Source organism: Cupressus sempervirens, chromosome 1 (assembly GCF_028749045.1).
Source record: "Cupressus sempervirens isolate cs-2001-9-10 chromosome 1, ASM2874904v1, whole genome shotgun sequence".
Taxonomy (NCBI): Eukaryota; Viridiplantae; Streptophyta; class Pinopsida; order Cupressales; family Cupressaceae; genus Cupressus; species Cupressus sempervirens.
In genome coordinates this window covers 245,209,000-245,227,206 of record NC_143118.1, presented here as the reverse complement: position 1 = coordinate 245,227,206, position 18,207 = coordinate 245,209,000, and the positions used below count along the sequence as shown (strand labels likewise).

Genomic DNA, 18,207 nt, shown 5'->3' with positions numbered 1-18,207 from the left:
GGGACGTGGTTAAACTTCTGAGATAGATTATTAGTGTTTTTGTGGTGTTTTCGGACATTTTTGTGTTAATTTCGAGAGCTCAATGAGCATAGTTTTTGTCCTACATTTGTGAGCTGTTGTGTAAATGCTATACAGATCTAGAAATGTCATTTTGTAGGCCGTTATGCTGCTGAAATTTTTGTAAAAATATTCATTTTCAAATTTATTAATAATATGTGAAGTTGTGAAATTTTTGGCACTATTTCGGACATACCCGATTTGGGGTTTATTGAGAAATTGGTGGATCTTTGTAATATTGGTTGTTTGATTTTGAAAATCTGATTAGAGGCTTGCAATATCATTAAAAAATAAAAAAAAGGGACATTTCACACGCCAAATCCCTCAGATAAAATCTCACAAAAGTAATTTCCAAAGCTTGCTAGTAAATTAGGAACACACGACCAACAATCACCAAAATGGCTCTAACTCCAAGATGATAACTCTATGCACTTAAAATAAGGTTGCCCAATATTTCTCAAACTAAACCCGAACTGCGCAAACCATAACTCCACAAATATAAGCCTAAAGCCCCTACATACAAGATTGTTGACTTCCCTAGGATGCTCCTACATCACAACTAGAACTCATGAATATAGAAAAGTAAAACAACTCCAGTAATAACCTTATTTGGATGTGTGTTTGCATTTTCTTTGTATTTTATGTGTTTATGTCAATTGATTGGTTGTGATTGAAATGAAGTATTTGATTGGTTGGCTACATCCATGTTTTTTTGGTTAAACTTTCTAATTTCTACCTTATTTTGATCAATTAGGTTTCATGTTATATCTAAAAGATGAGAAGGAAGAAATATTTCATGGTAAAAGAGGCCTTACTGAGTTTACTAATGAATTCACCTTTCTTAACATTGTAACAAAAAGACCTTAAGACATACATAAACACCACAATTACGACAATGGTAATTGTGCCCCTCGATTAACATGTCTTTCTTGAAAATAAATCAATTGCCAATTGACATTACAATATAGATGGAAACATAGATGGAGCTTGCACATTGATAAAGAGATAAAGAAATTTAAAAACATAACAAATATATAGTCTTGTCAACTACCATTTTTATATGTTCCAACAATTGCAAATGAAGTCAACAACTACATTTATTATTTGAGGATTTCTAACTATACATACATACCATCAACAAGGCATGAAAGGTATAAATCAACAAAAAATTTGATGTTAATGTAGACACATCTTGGTGTACTAAATCTATTTATGACATTTACAAGATGGACTAAATCTATTTACTTGTTTCTATAGAAGCCAATGATAGCTCCTTTGTACTACTGAGAAAAAACAATGGATTTTGGAACAAAATGCAATCACAAATCAATCATTGTTCTTATTGAAAACATTTAATGGTGGTTGGAGCTCAAGAACTTCAAACGGGAAATGACAATTGATATGGATTGTCTGTTCAACCTATTCTCTTTGTAGCTCAAAAGAAAGCTCTTCTATTAGTAATTCACAAGAATATACACCCTCATAGTATTCCATATACCACAAATTATCTAATTTTTGTTTTGTTTTTTTGCAAATAATGTGGTACATTTCACAGTAAAACTTTACTTACAATTCAACACAATCATTCTAGCACAACAATCCTAGATTAACTAATTATGCTTAGAAGTGAAAAATATATTAGCGTGCTAACCTCTAAGAAATGAAAATATACTAATCACACTAGTGTCCTCTTTTTAAAAATCTAAATTCAAAATATTATCCCTAATGTGGGATAAATGATTATTTTAATATTATGAGAGTGAAAATGTCTAGTGTGGGACCCTAAGAAATGAAAATATACTAATCACATTAGTGCCCTCTTTTTAAAAATTTAAATTCAAAATATTATCCCTAGTGTGGGATAAATGATTATTTTAATATTATGAGAGTGAAAATGTCTAGTATGGGATAAATGATTAAATCTAAAAGACTAATAAAAAATTAAAATATATTAAAATATGTAATATACCATGAATAAAAGCTTACAAAACATCCCTCTAAGCTCATCTTCACATATTATTTTGCTATTTAACATTATATACATATATTAAAAAAATCAAATAACGAATATGTGAGTTTGACAATTCTACCAACAAAGTCAATGTAATTTTAATTGATTGAATAATGAAATACAAGATCCTCAAATTCAATTTGATCTTGAAAAAATATTTAAATTACTAGCAATAATAATCACCAATAAAACATTCTACAATGACACTCTGAATCATTGGAATATGAATTTTAGGAACTTTTAAAAATTAAAATCTATATCTTCCAAACTTGTGTCTGCATTGATCTTTCCACCGCCCTGTCCACCAGCTTGTGTGCGGAAGATACTCCTGAAGAACGGAAAAAAGTTCCTTGCAACCATCATCTAGTTTTGAAAGAGTGACTAACTGCAACCGGCCTGAATTGCAATGCTCTTCTCCATAGGAGGGCATGGATCTCCTCCGAAGAGCTCACTTGAAACAGAAAAGGAGCAAGTTCGCAATCCTACGCATTTCTACAAAATAAACTCCCACATATTAGGTTATGTAATTAGGCTTATGGCCAAAAAAGAAGATACATATTATCTGTAAAGTGCCTGCATATATATACTATATTACTAAGCTTATGAACAAAATGATATTGAAATCTGAAGGATCGTGTGTTAGTAGTATGATCTATAGTAGAAAAGGATACCTGTGAAATGGTTAGTTTTTATTGGAACCGACGATGCTTTTCCAATGGATTTTCATTCAAATGCCTTGCAGAACCATAGAAGAAGTCATTCAATTCCAGATTAGGGATGGTTAAAAGTCCTGATTACTAGAGGCGTTTTTGTAGAGTTCCACGATGAAATTGTTGTATCAATATGGATTTCAAAACTTGTCTCAGCATGTTGTAGACCAAACAAAGTGGAATCACAAAGAAGTGGATAACTGAAACGTATCCAACATCAAAAGTGCATTCACACATTACCTGAAATTGGTTCTTACTACATTGTCCATATATAAATTAAACCCACAGTTTGTTGCTGAGAAATTTACGACAGAGTGCTCCATTGCAAACAAAAACTACACTTATCAATGTGCCTATGTAATCTGCTCACATGGCAAACGGGGCATTTGAACCCAAACATTTAATGGGTCACGAATCATAAGGGGAGCCAAAAATCGTAAGGAGAGAGCTTTTCTAGATAAGATAATGTGTGCTTCAAATGAAAAAATCGTAATTTTTTCGACCAAAGCTAGATTAGTTTTAGATTGGTTGCCACTGGGGGATTTTAATTCAGGCTATAAGTAAACCAAAATCATACCAAAAACATCAATTGGATGTTTTGGTGATGCACTTGTACTCTATCCCCAGCAGGAGTTTTAATCTCCAGAGGCCATACTTGGATCTCCAAAGGTTTTTCTTTGAAGTTTAAAGCTTGATTGAAGCAGAACAAATAATGGTGGAATTTCAAAGTGAGCCATTTTAGTTGTGTATGTGCATGCATCATAAGGCCATTTAACTGATGTCCCAAGCAGAGCAACTTTGGTGTTTCATTTCAAGAAATTTTAAACGGCCGACAATAATTTTATTGTACCATTTCCGCGACTTATGCTTGCAAGTTAGTACTCCATTTGTTTCCATTCATGCTTTTTTCCCGATTCCCTATGACTTTGTGTGTATGGATTTGTGAAGAAGCTCATTCAAAATCTACTCTCATGTCATGTTCATCTATGATAAATACAAACAGAATTTAGAATCTTCCATAGCTTCTATTAGTAACAAACCTTGCTTACAACTGCAAATGATGGTCTAGCATGACAGGCTCCTTTCTGGAAACTTCCACATTCTCCAGATGGAGTCCCATAACTTGCAAACTTGATGGCAGATATCTTTTGTCCCTTACCACACTTAAGACGGACTTTGGGTATCTGTGGTTTCTGCCCTTTGTTCCTTTGAAGATGTGATCCAGACACATGAACACAAACAGTGTCTATAGCTCTTTTTCCAATAGAGACTCTTGACACGTCACCTCCTGTTTCCTCTAAAAGTACCAAAAGATTATCTCTTGGTTGCAGCCAGGATCGAGGAATATGATACCTGAAACCATGAAAAATTTGTTGTCCATCATCTCCACATTCTCTTTGTGACCACACTAAACATTATTTGGAGCTCTCCAAATCAAATCTTATGACAACAAACTTGAAATGTTTTAACACAATATCATCTATATGCCAGCATTTAGTAGTAAGTCCTTAGTCAAGACAATGAAACACAAATCCCTTACCATTGCTGAGAAAAATAGCTACAATCTGTGGTACACTTAGTCGGACGAAATGGTCCCCGATAGTCGCATCCATTTGAGCATTTACCATTTGGAGGAAATGAATGCCAATATCGTCCAATGCTCTGTCCATTTATCCAAGCTTCACCTTTTCCCATCGTGCTCAAATCCAATCCCACTGGCTCTAGACCATCTGGTGCATCAAATATGGCCTATACAAACAATTAACAAGGCTGGCACATAAATAGTTGTACACACCAATGGTACAGATCCCAAAGGTAAAGCCATATGATGGTGACATAAATTTGTGGTTATGACATGTAATATACAAAGAGTACCTTGTACCATGTTAGTGGTTGTCTCTGAGGAACAGCCGCTCCTTTTATCCATTGAACAGAGGAATGCCCGGATGTGGTATGGAGTTCCTTTGATTGACCTTTAAAGCCGAGCTGTGTGCAAAAGAAATAAAATATTCATATATCTAGAGAACTTTTACAAAACCACTATATGCACATTTTTTGTATCATCAACCAAGACAAGTCACAAAACATGCATAGCAAATGAACTTTTCCTTTTGATATTTCATCCTGAAATTTGCAGTCTATAAAATGTTTTCCAATCTTTTTCTTGTATATTCAGGTTACAAGCCTCTCATATTTCAGAATGTCAAGATAAAACAAAGATAAACCATTCCCAGGTTCCGCAAAATTGTGGTGGAAAACTTTAGCAAACCAGAAGAAATATTGTTGGTGGAATAAGGCGCATCACAGAAAGTTGCTCAATTTGAAAACTTAACAAGGAATATAAAGAACCTAAAATATAGTTGTGTGTTAAGGATCTTTAAAAAACAATCTTAACCTTGTTGTGGAACTTGATTATATGAACCAAAAGCCTCTTTAAATTGTCCAATGGCCGTCTTATTACCCCACACATATCAGAGCATCTCTCTACTATGTTCCATATATTTACTTTGCTTTCCATTAATAAGGAAGAATCATTATTTTAAAGAGCCCCTCAGTATAAAATGTTCTCCAAGCTTCTAGCATGTTGCATCAGAGTCTCAGGCCTCTTATGAATGACTTAACTCATTTGAATTTTGGTTTGATTATTGATATTGGCTATAAGTTTGCAAATGTTGAAGATGTCCTATAATAAATATTATCATTTTGTACTCGAGATCCCAACTATTCCATCAAACGTGTAATCAATTAAGAAGTAAAAGAATCACTTGCATTGATTTGACCCAGACCTGATATGACCACTTTTGACTGGATAATATACGCGTTCCTTCCTTAAATCCACTTAGAGTGATTGGACCAATGAGTCCTGCAATCCGAGATTCAAACCTGGGTCCAATATACTGTAACCAAAAACATATGAATCATGTATTAGCATCTGGAGTTAAAAAGAGCTACAACAACAATTGTTTGCCCTCTATCATTGTGGCATGCTTCAAATTGATAATGGGAATGATAGTTGTGTTTCACATGTAAGTAATTAAATTGCTGTAATATTTCAGCTAGCAAATTTTCCGGTTTTACTCATATTGCCAATGAACATATATCTATTTGAGAATTTATGGGCCTGTGGATTACAAATATGTACAGATTTTGGGTGAATGTTTCTCCTCCATGATGCATGATCAGGAGAAGAGAAAAACTGGATTTGCAAATAATATCTGAACCTGATGGTTAGGAACTGATTTGGGAATCCAATACATCTTTGCTTCTAATTAAGAGTAATCAAAAGAGACTTGAAACATTCACTCAAAAACTCTGTACACAATTGTAAACCTGAAGCCAAAATACTCTCCATTAGAATATTCCATGAAAACTTAAAATCCTTCCATTTTCTATTTATTTATTTAGCAGAAGTACTTTGAATGCTCAAACAAGAAATGAATGATGTATTTAGTATTATTGTATCATATGCAATCAAGATATACACATACCAAATTTCTTCTTCTCACTTATGCATCTAATAAATGAAAAAATCGCGTTAGGAGAAAAATAGGCATGATCTGAAACCAACCGGTAGACCAACGGTCATACTCAAGAGAGCAATTGTGTTTGTCCCAGCTCTTAGTTTTACAGAAGATGAATACCTCATCCTCCGGCTTGCCTTCATTCCAAACTGAGTTCCTGAAAGCATCCAAAGATATAACTAAATCTATTTGACAAGAAGCTTCCAAATCTAGATCCTCCATGTTTTCAAAATTTACCTCAAATATACTACAGAATATATAACCACTAATCAATCGATTGTTAAATTCCTTCCTAGACAATACCAAATTATTAATTACTGCCTGACTGTATTCATGGTATTAATGTTGTTTGGGCTTGTACCTAAATATTCGCCGTTTACAAAAATATGAAATGCATGTCCTGCTGATTGAATGGAAAGATTTGATATGCCTCCATATTTTATGAGTGGCTCATCATCACCAATTTCCACTCTGCATTACACAGGATTCAATGAGTGCTTTACATACATTAAACTACTAATTCATGGCTATCAAAAAGAAACTCTTAATCAGGTCATGCCTCTTTCTGTAAAAACAAATAAAAAGACCATCATCATGCATTTTTTGCGTGTTTTAAGAAGAAATTTAAAAATCAATGGAATTGACACAGTTTCAACCAACAAACAAGGATATATTGGTATGAGTTAACAAACATTATTTGGATGGACAAGAAAACAATGCTGCAATTTACTTTTTCCTTTATTTTTTCTTAAAAATCAGTATAGTTGCACAAGAAAACAATACTTCAACTTATTCTAAAGATATCTTTTAGCATTCGTTTGTTCCCAATGGTGACAATAACTTTTAGGACAGTTGAGCATTCAGAGACATTACATCATGCATCATATTTATTTTAACCATAAAAAAAAATAAAAGATATGCAATGCATCTTCAAGTGAGGTGTCCAAGTAGAAAAGTCTAAAACATGAAAAGTGCTTTGATTTAAATTTAAGAAATATGTTAACATCTCAAGATTAAATGTAGTCAACCAATAGTCTGAACATTAATGAAAAATACTAGCATGCTGATTCATAAAAATTTTCGACAAAACTACCTGAGCGAAAGCACCATTTATAAGAAAAGATGCAAGAAACTATTTTCTTACCTTGTCATGTACCACAAATGATCAGTATTATCCCTTGTAGTATTTATCTGCTCTAGCAAACCCATATAAGTGATGGAGCCATCTTCATATGCGGCAACATTTTCTTTAAAGGATTCCCAAGCAAATCTGCCAACAGGCGTCATATTCACTTGAGATCTTTGTACAGCAACCTAGAATAGAGAAATATTGGCAATTTAGTCTCATATTTTCCACAGCAACTCAGGTATGTGAAATCATTTTCAGAAAGATCTTCTATGCCGAAAAGAAAAGAAATTTATACAACTAGAAAACTTAGTATTAGGTACCACTTGAAAATTTGAGATGTTAAGGTAGAAAAGGTTACAGATTATCATTGAATATTCCCTAGATAACCAAACCTCTTATGAGCATTATCTTGAGCATACATGTAATTCCATGCAGTATTCTAGATATCAATAACACAAATTTTTTTTAGAATTCCAGATTACTTTGTTCCATCATCAAGTAGTTTGTGGGGCACCCATCATCTTTACATACAAGAAGCAAATCCCATCACAAACTGTTAATGACTCATTTTAAATCAACAATGCTTTTTTGACCAGGTTTCAAAAGAGATATTCTAAAAATACAATATGCAAGGTTTAACATGCAACAGAACTTCCGCCAAAATCATATAAATACAAACAAATCAATCTTGTCATAAAGTATTACAAGGTAATAACTATTTAAATGAAAATGCAAGAGAGAAAAATGATAAGCCCGATCCTAATAATTAAAACCAAAAATATGGCCTTAGTAGGAATCCTCCGATTCCTCATCAAAAGGTCCTAATCTTTCCTTTTGGGTAAGTGATGAACAGTTACAAGGCAATAACCTTTTGAATAAAATGCAAGATAGAAAAATGATAACCCACATCCTTGATAGTTGAAACCAAAAATATGCCATCAGTTGTAATCTTCCTCATCAACAATCCCTATTATTTCCTTGGGCGTGTGATGAACAATGGACTTCCATACTCCTCCTAAGGTGCACTATCCATTTGTACCAGCTTTAATTTAGTGGCCTAGCTGGATTGGGTCTCTATACACACATAATTCTCCTAGTAAGTTTCAATCCAATCCCATCTTGTCTATTCAGGTTTACGCTTAAGCAATTATAACCTACTAGTGTTTATAGAAAAGCAATTGGGTTTTGTTGGAGATGGGATTCTGATTGTTGGCTATGAGGATCTTACGAGTTTTTCACAACACATTGGCCTTGCTTTCAAGTTTGGCATATCCATCTGGGCCTGAAATTAAGAAATTATGACTTGCTGGTTGTAGAATAGCAACAATGGTTGTCATTTAAGAGGAAAATCTTATTTTGACAATAAGGGTTTCAAGTGCTTGACCTTTGGCTTAGGAGGGAAGTTTAGGGCATTATTGGCCATCATAATTTAAATTTTTCAATGAGGAATCAAGTTAGAGACTGAAAGTTGAAAGAATGTTTTCAATCTAAATAGCTTGATAGCTTGTAAAGTTCAATCTAAGGTAGTTGATCCTCCCCCCAAGCTCTAATTTAGATTGGGAGGCTGATTCTTTTGATATACAAATGAATGACTAAGCTGTGAGAATAATTATTTGATCAAAATCAGTACTGTAGAAAAAATTGGAGAGAGAGAAAGAGAAGTGCGTATGTGTGTGTCTATATATATATATATATATGAAGGGTCATAGGAGGAAAATCTCATGAGATGAGATTCAGACAATTTGGTTTTTGGCTGGAAAGGTTTCATTTGTTGACCACACTAGAAGAAGGATCAAGATTACTATTAAAAAAATGTTGCATTTGGTATGAGATATATCCACATGTACTTGAATCCATTACTATAATTCACAACTCTGGTTAAAAGGGGTGTATAGGCATAATATGAGACCAAATTTAGAGTTTGGTAGCATGTTACATTTTCAAATATTGCGGAAAACCATCCTTCTTTCTCTTAATTTATGGCATCTCCCAAGGGCCTTTTTCGACTTGGTGTGGCTATCTCAAAGATGTACAATCCCTTAGTAAGGTTAAGACCAATAATCTTAGTTGTATTTGGGAGTACGGAACATAATGGTGTTTGGAGCGTTGGGTTTTCTATTATCCTATACTCATTTCTTTAATCAATTGAATGGATATAAGGTTGGTTTTACCATTGATATGATGAAAGGATGGATATTCGTGTAGTTGGGGAGGGTATTTTCACTTTAAAAAGATGATCCAACCCTAATCAATTATATTCTTGAACATTTGATCACTTTTCATCATAGTTCTTGTGCATTCAATTTAAATGCAGACATAGGTGTTCAAGATTAACACCTCCTAGGAGTTTGAGACTCTTGCATCCAATCATCGTGACTAGCGTACTGTTGTTGGCATAGTTGACTAAAAGGAGTCATGTTACATGACCGGTGTGGCTTACTGGTGTGATAGATAAGAAAGAGTGTTGTTATTGGTGTCAACACGGGATTCAAGTGCATACCAGTATATGAAAGATACCAGTGAGATAAGGAAAGAACACGAGTTCATTTCAGTCAAAGGAGGACATGACTGAAAGTATGATGAAACAAGGACAAGTGAATTAGGTGATCTTCACAATCCCACTTAGGCAAACTGGGCTAAGTACAGTTGGTAGTGAATAAGGAGCCAAGATCACGCAAATAGGATGAAGTGAAGTCCTTAAGGATGACTGGTAAGGATAAGTCAGTGACAATGGAAAAAGGAAAGAGTAGGATACCTGTGACTGAACACATCATTGAGTAGGTGATAATCTAACGCCTTGAAGATTGGAAGAGGAACCATCACATCGGGCTCCAATGAGAAGGCAGGCAGGAGAATTTGAAATTGAATTCCTCCCAGTAGGAAGTTAAGGGTCACAGGAAATCCATAACTTTCCAGTAATGGAAAGACACTTGATGCACATTTCCTATGAAAATGACACAGGTCAAAAGAAGGCAAACATGCAAGATGGAGATCGCTAAATTCAAAATTTGAATTCATGGATTAGGGTTTGACTATTAGGAAACAAGGCATGTATATAGTCATTCACTTTTGTATGAACAATTATTGGTTTCATAGTGTGAAGCTGGAATGCCATCGAGTTAGGTTGATTGCAATCACCAGAACAAAGGAGATAAGGATAGACATAGAAAGAGTGTGGAAGCGAAGCATGTGTAGAAAGGTCATTGAACTAGACACATAGAGTCTATGAGTGCTAAAGGGAAGGAGAGCCAAGCACAAAAGAGACTAAAGTCCAAGTTGTAGAGTCGAGGAAGTGTAGAACAAGTTGCAGACAAACAAGCATATAGGTGATAAAACAAGCTAAGTCAAGTAGCCACTTCTCATAGCTCAAGCATTTTATTGTTCTCTCTTAATTGCAATAGTAAATACCTTAAAAAGGTTATACATTAATTTGTGTTCTAAGTCCTCTAAATAGGCTACCTTTAACAAGATAAAGACTCTAACCAGTCTTCACTAAAACCCTTAAACGGGTGGCACTTGGCAATTTCTTCATAATATTTTAACAAGGATAAGCTCTTGATCGGGTGCACTCTAGAAGAGTGCAAGCTTCATAAGCATCGCCTCACAACCGTAGTTTTCACCCTAATTGAGTTTCCACAATTTAAATTTGTGTTATGTGATGCAACCTTTTGTGCTTAATCTTCTATTGTTTATTTACTAACTAGTCAAGCTAGAGTTATACTTATCGTAGACAGGTTTAAAAGTTCAAGTTATCAGCATTATACTAGGAAAACATTGCCTTCTAATTATACAACACAAGATGATTTTCTAAGGTGAATTAAATAATGTAAAGAGCCTAGTTCATTGGGATTTGTAATGTAGGCTTGATTAGAGTATTGGCTACTTTTTCCTTTCTTTCTTCATATGGATTGCACTTATTTTTTGGGGTATAAGATAATTGGAACGATATGTTATTTTAATCCATATAATGTATAGGGTCGAATGGATATCCATTAGTGCAAAGTGGTTGTTACTTGTTACACTTGAGGATTTTTATAGGGAAGACTCCCTATTAGAGTTATATTTCCACTATAAGGACCCAAATCTAATAATATGTAATATTTTCTCCCTAAATTTGAGAATGTTCTTAAGCATTCTTTTTCTTGCCGATTTAACATTTTTTTAACAATCTTAGCCATTATGTCTTGGCTTGATACTAAGGTTATGCTTTGTATTTAAGGATAGAAGTGTTCATAAATGTATAATCAGAAAATTGAAAGATAATAATTCTTATGACATTAGAAGCTTGCTCACTTGGTTTCCATATATTCTGCCTTGTTTCTGAGTTTTTTCCTATCAGAAAAATAATATCACTTGTGAATTGAGGATATAAAAAAATTTAAAATATGAGTTGAGAGGATCCCCTTCTCATATTTATCTCAACGACCTGAATTGTAATCAAATGTGTCATGCAATGAGATTCTACAAGTGAAGGATGTTAATAAAGATAAAATAAAATTTTTGTCAAACCACATATCTTGACGACTTTTGAAAGTAGCATCCAATTGCTTTTTAACAAATCTTTGGCAGTATTAGACCTTTTAGATTTGATTTTATTTTGAGACAAAAGAATTTCCTGCACCATTATCATATTGCCAGGAGTTTGTTTCCCTTAGACAAAGGCAGGTTGGGAGGAGCAAATGAGTTTTAACTATTAAGAGAAGACACTTGATTCTGGTAGCAATGCTTTTGCTAATGATTTTTTACAGCAGTGTTCTAGAAACAAATTGAGAGGAAATGGAGATTTCATTTGATTTCGGTTGTTTAGGAATCAGGAAATAGGAGTGACACTAAGCATTTTTACCATCTTAAAATTTTATTTAATTCTTTCCCCACCTTGAGTAGTTCAATTTTGAGAAGATGCCAGAACATTTTTATTGTTCTATTTCATTTCAGCTTGCTATCTGTTGCTCATAGACAAAGTACAAAATGTACTTTTCAAAACAAAGGATTTAGATGATCTGGATTTGTATATACCAAATTTATTTGGCAAGTTGTATGATCATTGGGAAGAGTGCAAAATAAATTGAAGTATCAACTACATTACGTGGCAAAAGTAAAAAAGCACTAATATTCTAAAGAAATCAGCTATTACCTTTGCAGTATTGAACACCACTCTCCTACAATCGGGGAGAATACTGACAGACCATGCAGGTATGTTATAATTTTTATTGTTAAATGTGACTGTTGCATCAGATTTCACATCAAAGTTTGCAAGGAATGCAGCACAATTTCCAGCCCCTGCAGAATATACATAAGACTGAAATGACAGTGCTGTCAGATTGTTATATCCCATAATAACATTCTCATCATTTGCAAAATAATTAGTCAAAAGTACTTTTGTTATACGATCAGACCTGACACTAAAGCAGTCTCACAACAAAGACAAATAGCCAAAATATACCTTCTGGTTATTTCCTAAAGAATTCACAACAGGATCACCACTAACTAAAGCAGGTTCACAGAGCTTTATAGCCTTATGTAAAGCCTTCAGGTGCCCCCACTTTGGCTTCCTGGTAAGCCCTGCCAGAAAGAGTCAACTGACGGGTCAAATTCAAAAGTGTCTTTTGGAGTGCTAAAATTTAAAAAAAAAACAAATAAATTTAAAACAATACACATTATTAAGAATAAAAAAGAATCCAACATTCTGTGTTTCATTCAATAATAATTTTTCTATTTCAACTACTCTATATTGATAACTTTAAGCACAGACAATGAGAATTTAAAGCAGGATTTTAAATGTATTCTAAAGAGATAAGCTAATGCATTGATTTCAAAGTTCAAGTGTAGACAAACATAAGGTTTTCTTTTTGCTGTATAGTGACAATTGAAATATTATCAAATGTCGCATCTCAAGAAAACCAACTTTTAAAACGCCTTTAGTACTTATGTAATGTAGATAAGAGGGAACTCCATCAATTGTGATGTTATGTTTTGGGGTTTGTGTGTATGCACATGCGGGATTTAGTTAGTTATCACAAGTTAACTTTGTCTATTTTACTTGGCATGTACCATGGAATAGTCATGTCATTTATGCTTTCATATCTTAAATATTTGTGAAAGGTTACAAGATCAAACTGCTCCTACAATCTACAACCTGTTAAGGTTGTAGCTTCTATCGGATTGATTTTAACATGAGATACCTTGTTGATGGTAAATCATCTTTAAGATAAATATCTTATATATACAATATATATTATATATGTAATATAATATATATTATATATATTATACATTATATATAACAATATAGTAATATATATTATATATTATTATATAATAATATATGACATATATGGTTATTGATATTACTATTATATTAATATGCTAACTAGTCATGTTTAATTGTAGAGACATGTCTCCTCCTCTCATACTTATAAGCCTTCATTGCATTTGGAACACAATCAATAAAATTGGCATTGTTAATACATTTGCAACGATCCTAAATTTAACACAACCATGTAGTTGTATGGTTGGTCCAGGTTGAAATTCAGCCAATTGTAGATATTTATTATTTTGTAATACCAATTGTAAATGTTGGAATACCAATTGATTCCTCAAGGAAAGATTTAATCATAGAAGCATAAACCATTTGGGAAATAAATTGGAAAAACCAAGGAATAGGATTTTTTGAAAAATCGGATTTAAAAAATTTGTGGAAAATTGAAGAAAAACAGTCAAGAATTATTTATTTTAATTTAAAGGACATTTCCATAGCATATATGATAAAGAAATTATATAATGATTCAAAGCACTTGTACAACCTCCTTTTGATATATTTTAAACTTGGAGGACTCAATTTTTTAACAATAATATTGTTTCAAATTTGCATACATTTCAAGCAAGCTATGATTTGAAGTAGCACCAAAATATGTTGCAGGTTTTCCTATTTTTCAAAATTGGAAGAATCAATAAAAAAAAGTTTTCATATTCATTTAAGTATAATTTATTTGTGATATTACCAGGATTCATCTGCATAGTTTTTGAGTCAAACCCATTGAACCAAGTTTTATGAGTAGTGGTTTAAAAGATTCTCTCTCTCATGAGAATGAAAGGAACACTTATCTCAATCCAAATTAAATAAACAAGTCAGTTCACACTAGAAACCAATCAAAGACAAATTTGGTCAAAGAAGGAACCGAGCATCGGCAAAACTCAGCACAACAACTACAACTCAACATACACTGCAACTCGGCAATGATTGGAGCTTGGTAAAATAGACAGAATGAACAAAGATTAGCAGGATAGCAAGGCAACCCAAGATGCTCCTGCATCAGACTACTAGGGTTGAAAGAAATAATTCTCTTGAATCGTTGAGATGTCACAATCTGAGCTGAATCCAACTTAGATTGAGATATCCATGTAGCATCTTCAATTGATCTATTCTTCCACTTCACCAAATATTCATAGTAATCATTTCCTCTTTTGCTTTTACAAACTCTCTGATCCAATATTTTGTTCAATCTCTTCAATTTGTTTCTTAGGACAATCATTTGGCACAACAACTTTATCATCTGACTCATGATATTTATGTAAATCAGCAACATTGAATATAAGAGATATATCCATGTCATCAAGTAACTCAACTTCATAAGCATATATCAAACTTTTTCAAAACTCTACAAGGACCAAAATTCTTCATTTTCAACTTACTATATGTTCCAATATGAAATTTTCCCTTCTTCAAATGAAGCATCACATTATCACCAACTCAAAAAACATAATGTCTCCTAGACTTATCAGCATTCTCCTTATACTTCTAATTACCTTGTTCCAACTTCAACTTCAACTTCACTTCCTTATGAAAAGATTTCATAAAACCAGTAAATTCTTCCCCTTCAACACTTCTTTTTTCTTCACCAACAACATCCCTCAAATCCGATACTCCTCTAGGTTGCATTACAATAACATTTTCAAAAGGTGTTTTTCTTGTACTCCTATTCACAAAATTATTATATGCAAACTTAGTTTTTGCCAATACCATATCCCAATCACTTGGCTTATCTCAAACTAAACATCTCAAAAAAATGCCCAAGCTTCTATTCACAACCTCTGTCTGTCCATCTATCTGTGGATGGAATGTAGAACTAAATTTCAACTTAGTATCCATGTTCTTCGACAAAGTCCTCCAAAATTATCTAACGAATTTACTGTCATTGTTAGAAATAATACTTCTTGGTAGTCCATATAGTCTAAGAATTTCTTTGAAGAAAATCTCAACAACATGCATAGCTACTGATGTCTTCTTACATGGTATGAAATGTCTCATTTTAGAAAATCTATCCACAACAACAAATATGGAACCATACCCCCTTTCTGTCTTAGTTGATCCAAGAACAAAATCCATATTGATATCACTACAAGGCTTCTCGGGAACATAAATAGGTGTATACAATCTAGTATTCTGACTTGCCCCTTTTGCAACTTGAAAAATTCAACAACTCCTTACAAACTTCTAAACATCCTTATACATCTATGGCCAATAGTACTTATCCTTAAGAAAACTCAATGTCTTATCAATTCCAAGATGTCCAACCAATCCACTACAATGTTTTCCCTTAATCAAATTAACTCTCATAGAACTTCTTGGTATACACAACAGAATTCCTTTGAACAACATACCTTCTTGAATGAAATATTCATCATACTTACTCAGTTGACTTGATAGATTTAGTGCTCTATACTCTCTCCACACCTCAGAAAATCAGGGTCAGTATTATACAACTCCATCTCATCAAAACCAATAAATTCAACCTTCATCTTGGTCAACAAAGACTATCTTCTGCTTAATGCATCAGAACTCGGGTAACTTCTTTCTTATGCTTAATCACAAATGTGGAACTTTGCAAATACTCAACCCACTTCATATGTCTCTAATAAAAATTATGTTGACTTCCCAAATAATGTAAAGATTTATGATCAGCATACAACAAAAACTCCTTAGGAATCAAATAATGTATCCACTTCTTCAAGGCTTGAACAATAGCATAAAACTATGGATCATACACAGAATACTTCCTTTTAGCATCATTCAACTTCTCAATAAAGAAAGCAATAGTTTTACCTTCTAAACTCAACAAAACTCGTATTGCACTGCCACTTGCATCATACTCAACTTGAAATATCTTATTAAAAGAAGGCAAAGCCAATACAGGTAACTCAACAACCTTTTGTTTAAAAGTCTCAAAACTCTTATCAGCTCCATGTTTCCACTTGAAATCCTTTTTATATCTTCTCATAGTCTCAGTCATGGTATTATAAACAGAATTGAAATTCTTTATAAATTTTTTGAAGAAACTAGCCAGACCATGAAATGATCTCACCTCGCCCACATTCTCAAGTGTAGGACATTCCAAAATTTCTTTAACCTTCTCAAGAACCATTCTCAAACCATCAACTAAAATCACAAAACTCAAATACACAATCTCCTCTTGCATAAAGGAACACTATTTCAAATTAATCAGCAGCTTCTCCTCTTTCAATCTCTACAACACTTATCTAATATGCTCAAGATGTTCTTCCTTAATCTTACTGAATATCAAAATATCATCCAAATAAACAATCACAAACTTACCCAAAAATCTGTTTAGGACTTCATTCATTAACCTCATGACAGTACTAGGTGCATTAGTCAAACCAAAAGGCATTACCAACCATTCATAGAAACCATCTTTTGTCTTGAAAACAATCTTCCACTCATCACCTTCTCTAATTTTAATTTTATGATAACCACTCTTCAAATCAATCTTGGTAAAATACTTTGCTCCACTCAAACAATCCATTATGTCATCCATCCTCAGCATAGGAAACCTATACTTCATTGTTATCTTTTAAATAGCTTTGGAATTAGTACACATTCTCCATTCTCCATTCTTCTTAGGTGCCAATACAACAGCTACATCACATGAACTCAAGCTTTCTCTGATCAAACTTTTCTGCAACAATTCTTGCACTTGTCTATTAAGTTCTTCATTCTTTATAGGTGTCAATCTATATGGTGCCTTATTTGTCAAATTGGCTCCAAGAATCAGATCCATACTATGACTTATACTTCTTACTGGGGGTAAACCATCAGCATCAAGAAAACTTTCAAAATCTGTTGGCACTCGACTTACACTATCTTTTTCTACTACTACTATACTTTGTCACTGGGCCATTACTAGTGTAACTCGGCCCTTTAGGAATTACAGCAAAATAGACTTGGTTCTTTTTCATTTCCTTTTCAAATTATTTTCCATTAACCATGCAAACTCTAATAGTAGTACAATTTACTTCATCATGAGCTTCAATCGAAGGAAACAATGTTTTCTTTTCTCCATTCACCCAAAGTGTATATTGATTTAATCTACCATCATGCACAACATGTCTATATTATTGCCAAGGTCTACCCAACAAAATATGGCAACAATCCATTGGCATAATATCACACAAAACTTTATCAAAACAATTTGCAATCTTGAATTTCACAACACATTGCTCACTTACCAACAATTTATGCTCATCTTTGACCCATGAAACATGATAGGGTTTAGGATGCTTCAACCTCTACAATTGTAACTTTGTAACCAGCTCCTTTGATGCCAAATTTGCTGAACTTCCACTTTCAATGATCACTTTGCCACAAATTCCTGCCATCTTACATTTGGTCTTGAAAAGACTTCTCCTCAGGACAAGTTCCTCATTAACTGCCTTATTACAAAAAGTTCTCCTTACCATCAGGTTATCTCCAACCTCAGGTCC

At 33.4% G+C, this 18,207-nt stretch overlaps 1 protein-coding gene across 1 annotated transcript in view; it reads right to left on the bottom strand.

Moving 5' to 3' along the window:
• Positions 1-2,141: 2,141 nt before the first annotated feature.
• Positions 2,142-18,207, bottom strand: part of LOC149577076 (beta-galactosidase 5-like) — a 31,329-nt gene continuing 15,263 nt past the window's right edge. The window contains exons 10-19 of the mRNA XM_089821961.1: positions 12,872-12,990; positions 12,563-12,727; positions 7,444-7,613; positions 6,661-6,770; positions 6,347-6,456; positions 5,565-5,675; positions 4,654-4,764; positions 4,319-4,527; positions 3,819-4,131; positions 2,142-2,560 (exon numbers count right to left, since the gene is read on the bottom strand). Coding sequence (XP_089678087.1) covers positions 2,450-2,560; positions 3,819-4,131; positions 4,319-4,527; positions 4,654-4,764; positions 5,565-5,675; positions 6,347-6,456; positions 6,661-6,770; positions 7,444-7,613; positions 12,563-12,727; positions 12,872-12,990 — 1,529 coding nt within the window. The 3' untranslated portion in view covers positions 2,142-2,449. The remainder of the gene's footprint in view (positions 2,561-3,818; positions 4,132-4,318; positions 4,528-4,653; positions 4,765-5,564; positions 5,676-6,346; positions 6,457-6,660; positions 6,771-7,443; positions 7,614-12,562; positions 12,728-12,871; positions 12,991-18,207) is intronic.